This window comes from Gouania willdenowi, chromosome 6 (assembly GCF_900634775.1).
Source record: "Gouania willdenowi chromosome 6, fGouWil2.1, whole genome shotgun sequence".
Lineage (NCBI taxonomy): Eukaryota > Metazoa > Chordata > Actinopteri > Blenniiformes > Gobiesocidae > Gouania > Gouania willdenowi.
This window is the reverse complement of record NC_041049.1, coordinates 55,977,079-55,989,146: the sequence shown is the minus strand read 5'-3', so window position 1 is coordinate 55,989,146 and position 12,068 is coordinate 55,977,079. Positions and strand designations below refer to the sequence as shown.

General features: G+C 38.2%; 1 protein-coding gene across 3 annotated transcripts in view; it reads left to right on the top strand.

Annotated features, from left to right (window-relative positions):
* Window positions 1-12,068, top strand: part of galnt18a (UDP-N-acetyl-alpha-D-galactosamine:polypeptide N-acetylgalactosaminyltransferase 18a) — a 181,723-nt gene that overhangs the window by 118,885 nt on the left and 50,770 nt on the right. For all 3 annotated transcript variants that reach the window (XM_028451369.1, XM_028451368.1, XM_028451367.1), the window contains exons 5-6: window positions 6,673-6,870; window positions 11,154-11,268. In XM_028451369.1, coding sequence (XP_028307170.1) covers window positions 6,673-6,870; window positions 11,154-11,268 — 313 coding nt within the window. The remainder of the gene's footprint in view (window positions 1-6,672; window positions 6,871-11,153; window positions 11,269-12,068) is intronic.

The window sequence follows — 12,068 nt, the reverse complement described above, 5'->3', positions numbered from 1 at the left end:
GGATGTCACATTTTTTACCAATTTAAACTTTTTATTAATTAATAGTTTGGCTCACATAGCTAGCAGTCACTAGCTGTGTTTCCCATTATCTTTGGAAATGTGCAAAATCTAAAAAGTGCAATAAAAACTGGTAATGGAAACACCTGAATTTCGAAAAAAAAAAAAAAAAAAAAAAAAAAAAAGCATATTGCTATAAAGTTTTTACGCTTTCATGAGGACAAATTTCAAAAGTTTCGATATTTAAATTTGTCGCAAAAGCACTATGGAAACACTTTCGCAAACATACGTCAGAACGTGACGTACATGGTCACATGATGTGATCATATGGCGTGGTCATATGCTCATGTTCAAAGCGTAATTTGTCGACATTTAGAAGTATCTTTTATTTTGCAAAAATCTGTAATGTAAACACAGCTTTCATCTAATGGTCTGTGGTAATATTTTAAGATATTCATACAATGATCTCCAGGTCACCTTCAGTCAGTCAGTCGGTCTCTTTAAGGCCAGCATGGATGTGCTGTTCTGTTGGTGGTGACACTCACTATTCTTCAGCTTCTCCAGAGTCATGGTGCACGGATAATGATCTATAACCCAGTGGGACTCCACCAGTAGTGTGTGGATAACAGTGATTGTTGATGATCAAAATAAAAATAAAAATGTGACTACTTGGAAATTAATTGTTTCAGGTGTGATCGTTACCTTAGAATGGAATAAAATGACCTTATTAAAGTTCTAAATCCTACTTAACATTCAACGGCATGTTTAATACCTGAAAGACATCACAATATAGAAATATTGTCTCTTTAATGATACAGCTCAATGGCAGCAATCAGGCCAAGAAGGGAAGATTTTATTAATGATGACGGGTGGCACGGTGGTGAGAAGAACTGATCTCGTTTAAACAGAAACCACTGTTTTGCTGTCTTTGAGGAGTAATCACTCTTTAGAAATTGCAGAGGACAGCTCTATCAGTTGTACAGGCAGCGTGTGTTGCACATCGTGACTTGGCTTGTTTATCAGTTCTGTTGTCACAGTGAAACACTGAGGCATTTAGTGGAGTCCAAAGACTACAGCAGTTCACGCTGCCATTTTTAACATCAGACTAAAAAAGGTCTTGATGTAGTATTTCATGAACTTGATGCTAGGATAGATGCACTGGAGATGTTTTTGTGATGACTTCACTAAGCTCATGAAATAGCACAAAAGTATAGGCAGAGTTTGAGATTCTTGCCAAGGGAGGCAAAAGAAAAAATATAATTGAATATATAGGCCGATCGAAATTGGTATCGGTTTTATCCACAGATAAATCCATATATGCTGTAACCTCAAGCCTTGTGTTACTGAATTTACATTGTTTTTCCCGACTTCAACGTTCAGTACACGCTGTTTCCTGTCAAAACCAGGAGTACAGAAACGCACACCTGTGACTCCGTCATACCTTTTAAAAAATACCTTAACCTCTATTCTTAGTGCTAAAGCAATGTCTACGTTGTTTTGTTTTTAGTTGGTAAACGTGTTTCAGTAACTTTACATGGTAATAACGATCACTGTTTTGTTTCAAACATGTTTAACTAACTCACGGGATAACCGCTAAGCTAATGCTTACTTGCTATCTATCCTAATCGGTCTGTACCTTATGTACAAACTGTTTAAAAATGTGAAATTAGGTTAGGAGTCCATGTGCTTATCGTATATATTAAAATCGGAAACGGGAAATTTAGTGTTGGACAGTATCAGCAAAAAGCTAATATCTATAACTACTGTATATGAGATTTAAATTTATTTGTGGTTCTTTTTTGATGAAATTATTGTTGACCTCTGTGATTTTTGCATTTTTTTTTTTTGCCACCATAATACACTAAATGTTAAAACTATTTGTTATCCTCTCTTCAGGCTGTTTTTAGACATAAAATGTCCAATGTTTATTTAGAAAATATGTTGTCCAAAATATCTGCATTGAGTCCTTTTATCACTTATCTCTTCTTTGCACCATTCTGAAAAGTATCATGCTCAAGAATAAGACAAACTTGTACACTTCTTTACTTAAACACTTAAAAGTTCATTTATTGTATGTTGAAGATTTTAAAATGTACACAAGTCACTGTTTGCTGTATAAAGCCTTCCAACGTGGTAATTACACACAGAATAACATCATTTTCCCGTCATATTCATGCCATGTCGTTTACCGTATTTTTATGTATTATTTCATGTAATAATGCAATTTAAATGTGTGCAGAAATGCTGTGTATCCACGTGGATCTTAGCTGGTTGTGTTTAATATTTGGCGAGGCAACTGATATTTATACCTTGTGTTCCTTGAGTTTTTTAGGAATGTTTTATCCTACTCTTAAATGTAACTTCAATCTCTTGTATTTGCAGGTTACTCATCACCTCAGCTTAGCGTTGTACCTGTTACTCATCCTGACAGCCTAAAAGCCATGTTGCACGTGCACACTTTACAGTCACACACACAGAATCGCACGTGGCGTTTCTGGTTGCTCGGCTTCACTGTTGTCCATGCACACCTACACATGATATAATTGCACCCAAAATAAGTTATTTTTATTGCTTCACGTCCGACCCTTGAGCAGTCCCTCTGTTTCCGCTCATCTCCTCCTTTATCTTCCCGCACACGAATCCCACACAGTCGTCCCACATAGTGCCACTGTGGGGTATCTGTGACTAATGAAATCTTTCTTGGCAGAAATTCAGCAACAATCGGATGGATGTAACACGTTTCAACTTTTATGCTTTTGTTGAAGTTAAACTTTCTCTCGGTTCCCGGCAGTGACTCAGCGCCGGAATCTCGCCAGTGCCATTAGCGTTCCCAGCCAGTCACACTCATTTTCACACACAGCAATTAACATGCAAGACAAAAACGCAGCTTCTCTTTGTTATCTTAGTTTATTTCTGTTTTCCTCCAGCCTTGCATTTTAACCCTGCTGCTTATTCTTTGAAAACTGCAGACCTTCGTGGGTGTAATTTTTTTCCCTACATGTCTTTAAGTAGATTGAAATAAATGAGTTTAGCCATTGACAAAGCTCAGTCTAGGCTTTTATCTCAATCATATTGTCATTTTCTGAACCTTTCTTAAGTTGATCCCATGTAATTATAATCATAATGTGCTTTATGGCCCTTCCAGAGTCTGTCTGCACTTTAACCTTAAAATCAGCCTATATCAGGTCCAGCCTCTCTGTCACTTCATAAGGCAAAGAACATTAGCCTGTTGAAATGTTTTTTTAAATGTTAAAAAAAAAGTGTGCAGGCTTCAAGAAAAAAGAAAAAAAAGTTGATAAAACTACTTTGAAGGTATTTTTTGAATGTATATTTGAATGTTATTTATTAGAGGTGTGCGAAAATAACGATTTATCACAATATTTCGTCTTGCGGCACATTATTGATATTATTATTATTATTTATTTTATTTTTTTTCCTTTTTACACAAGTTAAGTACTAAGCACAAGGTAAATGTTCTCAGGTTTTCAAGTTTACAAAAAACAAATTTACATTAGTATTAGCACTGTAATGTATGTGCCGTCTGCAGAGCAGGTTTAAGTTGAACTTTACACATGGTGATAAGTACAAGTTTAAATGTGTGCCCAGGTTTTCATAGACCATAGACCTGACCATTATTATTCCCAGTTGTTTCTATTATAATGCACTGACTGAATTGCTTATTTTTCACATGCAGTGAAATTTTCCAGTTTCCATAAAACAGTTTAATTGTGTTTGTTAAGCAGCACTGATATGTGTCCATGTTTACAGAGAAGTTGATGATACTAACCCTGAAATTTGTATTTTCTGCATTAGTTTTGTTTTTAATGATTTAAAGTTAATTTGCACAAACATCATTAACAATATTTTGGTTCCTGTGAAATGGATTCAGTTCAGTCAATAAATTTATAATTTCTTAAGTGACACAGATATCGTAATGTATCGTGGATGTAATTTCCTGCGATATATCGATTATCGCAGAATTGCTGTAACATGATAATAATGTTATTGTGGGCAAAAATATTGCGATGTATCGTATTTCGAGGTACCTGGTGATACCCAGCCCTATTATTTATTGATAATACAAAAAAACAATCATTGTACACATGATAAGTACAGCTACCTTTTAAATTACATTATTTATCAGAATGGTTTCATATGAATTGGTATGGAGTCCAAAAGATGTTTGATGCTTTAGTATGAAGGAAAAAAAAGCTACAGGAAAGAAGATAGCACTTTTGTTCATTTCAGGCATAGCTAGTGGCACGCAATTATTTTGCTGAAGCCTAATTACTTAGTTAAATGAGGTGCCACACCATAATTATAGTTTGACCATGCAAAGTCAACTGTAGAGTAAAAAAAAAAAAAAAAGCTCTAAATTCAATGTTGGGATGAACTAGAAATAAAAAGATGAATACTTTTTTGTAATATCCATATTTCAAATGAAAATATATTCCATGTCATTTTAATTCCGTATGAACAGTTTCCCAGTTATTAAATATCTTGTGCAAAGTCACGAATGTAATTAAAAGCTTATCTTTTAAATCTATTTTATTACGCTTTTGCTCCTGAGCCGTGAATGTTGAAATAAAAACGCAATAGTTTCACTATAAATTATGGATATGTTGTATTAATTAGCTGACTTTCCCTGAGGCTGTTTGCTGGCATGTTTCAAAGCACCTATCGGGTTTTAGTCTGTAGCTGTGTGAGCGTGGTTTAATCTCAGTTGACATGGAGCCGTGCTGTGTGCACGCAGGAGTCTTTACCTCTCCTTGATGTGGACGACTCAGTAATTGGATGATTACTTGATTACATTTTTCCCCTGAAAACTCCATTTCAGAGCTTTTTGGTGGTGACGATGTTTCTGTTTGATTCTTGGTATGGTTGTGAAACCGGTGAACCAGATGGGAGGTTGAAGCAACAGCCGTTTGAAAGAGGAATGAAAGAGTTCCTTCTCCTCTCTGATGTTATCTTAGCTCTACCTTTGTGGAGTCAGGTTGGAAAAACATGAATGATTGCACGACGCGTTGCCTTATTTCGCAGTCCTCTCTCGGGATAAGTGGGGCTGGTTTGCATTTAAACGACGGCTCTTGGCAGTTTGTCCCACGAGTGCCAAAGTGTGAAGCAATTAATTTTCTTTTTCTACTCGACTGTCTTCTGAAGATCAATAGTGTCACTATGTAAAGGCTTGAAATTAATCTTCCACTTTGAATCATTAGACAAGAATGTAGATTAAAGTAATTATTTTTTTCTGCCAATTATAACACATTAGGTTTTTATTTAATGACGTTATGGACCATAACTTTACTGCCCTAAAATTATTCAAGCCACCTTTGTTCTTGATTGTTGTACATTTGAGCCACTCCTTTTTTTTATCTCTCTTCTAACCATTATATAACCCCAGTAGTTGCCTTAAATAATCTAGCTGTTAATGTTTTTCATGGCTATAGTCTTAGCTTTTAAAGCTATAAAACTTTAGATATTATATTGCTCTGTTAACTAAAAATGTCTTTAGTGTAGCCTGTCTTATTCATTACTCTGTTAATTAATGCTACCTGAAAAGGGTGATAGGCATATGTTTTTGTCAAGATAAAGTGGAATAAAATACACAAATATTCTGCAGAATAACAATAATAATAACAATAACAGAACAACTTTTACTGAATGCAAGCACCATTAAAGATATAAAAATTTGAGTTGGCCTGATTTAGGCGGGCCCAACTTTTGCAAAGTTGCAAACGCATTATGAATGAGATCTGGAGGTCTGTGGAAGTCAGATGTGTTGTGGGATTTTCTGTGCAATTCTAAAACGGGCTGTTTTGCGGCCTACTTATGCATATTCATGAGTGGGCGTGTCTGTAGATGCTGACTCCACACAACAGTTATTCACTTTTCTTTTGCTACATCACACACTCTTGTTATTGTTTTCAGCCAAAAACTGCACATTACCGTAAAACACATGGCTATTTAAGCGGCTATTGTGATGTGAGTCAGAAAAACACTGTTTCATAATGTGTGAGCACCGTGCAGCAGCAGAGATCAGCTGTTTTAGCTGCTTCAAACACTTACTTGAGCTGCTACGTTGCTTTCTTGTCATCATCTCCTCTAATGATTATAGAAATAGTCCTATTAAGATGATAGTCCACTGTTTTGTCCCACCGCTGTCGCATTGTGTCACAAACATGTCAGACCTCAAAGGCAAAATGGGATTGTCATGAGGAAGAATTTACGATTGGTGACGTCAGGTACTGGGGAAAATCCAACTCGCCCGTTTGGAGCTGACTTTTTACAAACTGTGGAATAACAACTTTTTCAATGTTGGCCCTCTAAATGAGGCTAAATGGATGAATATCACAGTAGCAAAACTATTATAAAGGGAAGTTTTCAGACATTATGCAGTGTCCCTTTTTTACTCAAATAACTTTAATTAAAAGACAAAAATCCATTAGTACATTTTTCAAAAAAATCGAAACAGGAAAAAAAATCAGAATTGTCAGATCCTAATATAAAAAAAATTATGATCATGAGCCAAAAATGGTGATTGCAACATCTCTGATTAAAATAGATTCTTCTTGATTCATACACATGAATTATCGACAAATTCTGCACTTAACTGACATTGAATGTTCTTTTCTTTCTTGTCTTTTAAAAATTCCATTGTCTTCTATTTTGATGCAGGGCAGAGCCTATTTTGCAGAGAATAAAGGAGGATCGGACCCGGGTGGTGTCCCCATCTTTTGATAACATCAAGTACGACACCTTTGAGATCGAGGAGTACCCGCTGTCTGCTCAGGGCTTCGACTGGGAACTGTGGTGTCGATATCTCAACCCACCCAAATCCTGGTGGCTGCAGCGCAATCACACAGCCCCCATCAAGTAAGCAGACAACCTGCAGTCAAACACAGTGTAAACAGCAATAATATGGACATTGGAAAACCAAGGAAAGAAAGTTATTTGGTTGACAGACAGACCTGATATTAAAAAAAGAACGATCTACGCACCAGGGCCACATTCATATTCATCAGTAATGATTAGACTTGAGGCATGGTTAAGTGGAGCTGATAAGATCACTTACTGACTTCATTCATTTTGCATTACTTATTCTTGAATACTTCATACCAGGGGTTAATTAATTACATACAGGATGTGCACACAGGTACAGCCCCGCTGTAAAGCACATTTGCTGACTTTGTAATGCCTGTCATAGCATTAAAGCAACACTGATTATAGCAGACAGGGAAATAGTCTTGAGAGCTTAAAAAATGGCCCAACAGCAAGATTAGTATTTATTAATGTGGTTTAGGATTTATTCAGTAGGCATACTTATACGCATTTTTTTTAACAATTGGCTTTAAAAAAAAAGAAAAACAAAAAAACATTTGTCCAGTTTACCCCTGGAACTGGGGGCGAACTGGGGGAGGAAAGTGGCCCGAGAGTCATTGACAGATCAACCCACTTCATGCACGGTGTGGGGAGCCAGCCAGAAAGACAAGTTTCATGTCCCTTGATGAAAAAAATTGAATTTGATGTTGCTTTGGACTATAATCTTATAGGGGTCTATTCTCCCGTCTGGACTTATGCTCTTTTTTTCGCGCCTGCAGTTATGCACTTCTCTCCTATGCGTATTCTCCGGTCCAGGCTGCATACACGCCCACCGCGTGTAAGGTAGACCAAAAGCGCGCATGTGTGAATGAAGGCGGGCTGAAGGAAAGGAAGCGGCGATGTCATTTTTTTGGGCTGTTTAGAAATCACGGCACCTGGAGTTTTCCCAACGCTTGTAAATGTCATTGAAATCTGTGAAAATGATAAAGTTCACTTTTAATTTTAAAGGCTTTCATTGATAAACAATATAACTGTTTGATTTGATCAGATCATTGATGAGATTACTGCAGTGTGACTGAGTCACAGTTAAAATTTCTTTCCTTGATCGTCATCATCATCATCATCATCATCGTCGCTGTAAAGCATGACCGAGTTAGATGCTGGAGATATGAGGAAATAACGCGCCCGCAGAGCGTCCTGCTTTAATACAGAGGGATGTTTACAGTGAAACAGAACTATTGGCTTCCATAATACACAGTTTTAAATATAAATTGTTTAAAGCGACCTGAGCTGAGCCTCATTAAAATATGTGTAGGAACAGTTTGTGGTCCATCCTCATCTGCATATGACAGCGTCGGACATAGTATGAAAATAGTTGAATCACTGTGACCAACGTGGACAGAAGGCTTTGTCTGTTAGTTTTAATTAATGGCGCAGCAGCTGAGTAATCACAGCTGCTGCTGCCCAACGCAAGAGTCTGTGTGGCTTCAAATGTGACTAAGTCCATATCTCTAGTGCAATATAATGTTTCACCTTATCGGGGCGCTGCACTTATTCCAGGGTTAGAAGCGCGTAAGAGGAAAAGCACTTACGCACACCGGAGAATGCGCGTAAAGCCAGATTTGAATAGGTACGCCCACATTTCAGGGCTGCTCCACCCACAGTGCGTAACTGGGATGAAGGCGCTCAGAAATTGACTTAAGTCCAGGGGGAGAATAGCACACAGCCATGGACTTACGCACATGGGAGAATAGAGCCCATAGTAATCATTAGCTTGAACTCCTAAGTAGCTTACAGTAAAATAATTACAGCAGTAAAGTGATTTTACGAGATGTAGTGGTTATAATGCAAACAGGTCATTGATACAATAAAATATGGCTGACCCACCAGTATCCCTTATATTTTAAGACAAGTGTACAGGAAATCTAAAATAGCCACTTGTCAACCACTTACTAAATACAATTAGGTGATTAGAATTTGGTAGGTCTACCTTTATTCCTACTAGGGCTGGGCGACTGTTCATTTCATGGTGCTTGTCTTTAAGTTAGACGTTAACATTTTCTTTTGATTACATATTTTCTTTTAATTTCTCCTGCTCGTTCATGTGGTTCTCTGGTATTCACTAATGACTTATTACACACATTTATTACAGACTTTACATCCTTTAACACTTTTTCAAAGGAGTGTATATTTGTGGTGCTTGGTGGATTTTTTTATGCTGACTTACGTCGTTCCTTCCCCCGTGGGAGACGCTTAAATCTCAGTTACAAATCTTACAGAATGTGTAACTGTGTCCCTTCCTGCTGCTCTCTAGGAAGTTAAACTCTCTGTTCCATTTTCCAAGGAATTTACACGAGTCTTCTTATATTCGTCCTTCTCTCTTCTGAGTTGTTTCCAGGTTTGTTCCTTCTTTCTGCACTAATCTCGCAAGAACTGCCACTCAAGCCATTTCAAATGGCATTTCTCGCGAGGCTAGTGACAGCGTTCAGTTTAGAAAGGCAGAGGAATGTTTTTATTTATTCATTTTTTAGTTATTGTTATCAAAATACGGGATATTTACGGGAAAATACTAATATGGGACAATGGCGGGAAAGAGGGGTAAAATACGGGAGTTTCCCGGCCAAAACGGGATACCTGACAGGTATGATTATTCCACCTTTTTTTTTCTCTTTCTCGTGGCCTGACCCAGCGGCCCACCGGAGTCCATCACAACACACACACACACACACACACACACACACACACACACACACACACACTTAGTTTGAATAGAGGCTGCTGCTTTCTCTCTCCAATTCATCCCGTGTCAGTTTTCACAGGTGACTGTCGATGCTTATAAAGTTAGAGCAAGGTAGTAGGCTGTTAAACCAGACGGCATTGCCTGGAGTGCACAGGTATATGTGCTGAGGACGTTGGCGATTGTCCATTTGTCGTCTTTGTGGGGAACTGGGGTCACTCATCTTCCTCATCAGCAATTCATGTGCTACAGTAAATTTAGTTTCAACCACGTTGTTTCCAGCCAATCTGAAGCTGGCTACGCTCACGTTAGGTATGACGAAAGCATGTTAGTGCGTGCCCTCCTGGAACCCATAAAGAATGCATTGTAATGACTGAAATTATTGAAAAGGTGCAAGGTACAAGGGTGTCTATGCCTGAGGTCATCCAAAAGGGGCGTTACTTCATGGAGCACAGCCCTGAAGAGCACGGCTGTCTTTCAGGGCCATTCATCTTCCTCATCAGGAATTGACATGCCACATTAAATTCAGGTTCAACCACATTGTTTCCAGCCAATCTGAGTAGAGGGGTTAGCTTTGATGGATTCAGCATATTTTCCTAAGATCTCTGGGTTCAAACCAGCAGGTGGTCCAATAACCGGTGCTGCGCTCTCCAAAACTACATTCATATCACCTGGCAATGCATTAATAACACTGTAATACAACCTCTTAAACTCTAGCTTTTCATCTATTTCACCTTGTGGCTGCCCAACTGTTTCCTCCGCTGTAAAGTCACGGAGGTTCTTGCACACTGTTCTTTCTTCTTGCTCGGGTTGGTAACGCTTACTGGATCAGCATCAGCATCCGTGCCTGGAGGAGCTGAGATCACACAGTGGGTCAAGGCCCATAGTGATGGTAATTAAGTATAGTGTTATCAAAAGAAGTTTGTAGAAAAGCTAATTTACCTGAATTTGGGGAAAACAAATAATTGAAAAGAAATTGTCAATACAATTTATTTGTTTGTGTATTCTTGTGTGCTGGTGGATGATAAAATATGTGTTTTTATCAAACTCTAGGTTTTCTGTTTTTGGTCAAGAAACTGCTCACATTCAAAACGCTTTTCTCCCCATTGTAAAAAGAGAGAAAACACACATTATGATCTCTTTGTAACATTTACAAATTCAACTAATGCATCTGAAATGAGGAACTAAGTGAGATTGACAGAATATATACACATCAAAGTCTTTACTTATTGTTGATTTGGATTGATGTTGTCAAGAGCTGTGCCATGTTTTCCTTCATAGTTCCTGAAAATGTCCTTATTTAGTAGAGGATGAAGCTTTCACTTTGACAGCTGGATCATTTGTGAGTCTAATCTACTGCTTTGGCTTCTTGTGAAAGAAAAAAGTTATGTTTAAAGCATCAAGCGTGCATCAGCGTTGAAAAATGAATGGTTAGGGCCTTAACGGCCTGCGTAGGGCTCATTGTGGGTTAGAAGTAAACCTTGTGTGAAGAGATCTCTAAGAATATTTAGCATATAAACTCCCTCATTGCTGTGCAAACTGTTACATAAACCAGTATTTCTCTTACCCTTCCATTCCAACTGTCTCTCTCCTTTTTTAGGAGCCCGTCTCTGATTGGCTGCTTCGTGGTCGATAGAAAATACTTTGACGAGATTGGTCTACTCGATGAAGGCATGGAAATTTACGGCGGAGAGAATGTGGAGCTCGGCATTAGGGTGAGACATCATTTCATTGATTGCGATTTCACCTAAAAACGTCATGAACTTCAGAGCCCTGTGTGCTGTCGCCAATTCCAATTGAAACGTCTTGAATAGCAAACACAGTCTGCATACAGAGAAAGACAAATTACCTTTACTTTGACAGAATTGAAGTTCAATCGGTCCGTCAGATTATGCATTTTTTCTGACTGAAACACACTTAGCTGGTTACTAATGATCTAACAGCTGCTCAGTTTGGAAGAATAGCATTAAGTGGTTAGTTTTCCTTCACATAATGGTGACTATTAAAGTTTTATATCATTGTCAGGAGGCTTAACCTCTTTATATAGCAAGCAGTCCCCGCAGGGAGTTTATCCCTAACTGGATCTCCTGAGGCTCTCAGCATCAGCACCATCATTCTGATGCTGCATCAGCACCGAGACGACACCACCGCCTCCAGATCAAAGCATGTAGGAAACATCCAGGAGAAATGTCGACTAAAGCAAAGAGCAGAGAGATTTACAGCAGTGCTGCTTTACCAGTAATGTGCTAGGGAATCTGTTAGAGTAAAGATACTCTCGTGTTCAGCACCTGAGATTGCAGACAGAGAGACAGTCAGAGGTTTTGCTTTGCTGAATCAATCAATTTGTTAATTAATCAACAAGTCATATCAAATCAATAGGAAAACAGGCTCTCAACTAATACACAGCTGTGGGCCTCAGAGTTGGCAGCATTTTTATTCCATTTTGTTATCGGTTTCTCCTCTTTTGGGCTGGGCCATGTGTCTTCCTTTGTTATGATACTTAAGACATTTGTGA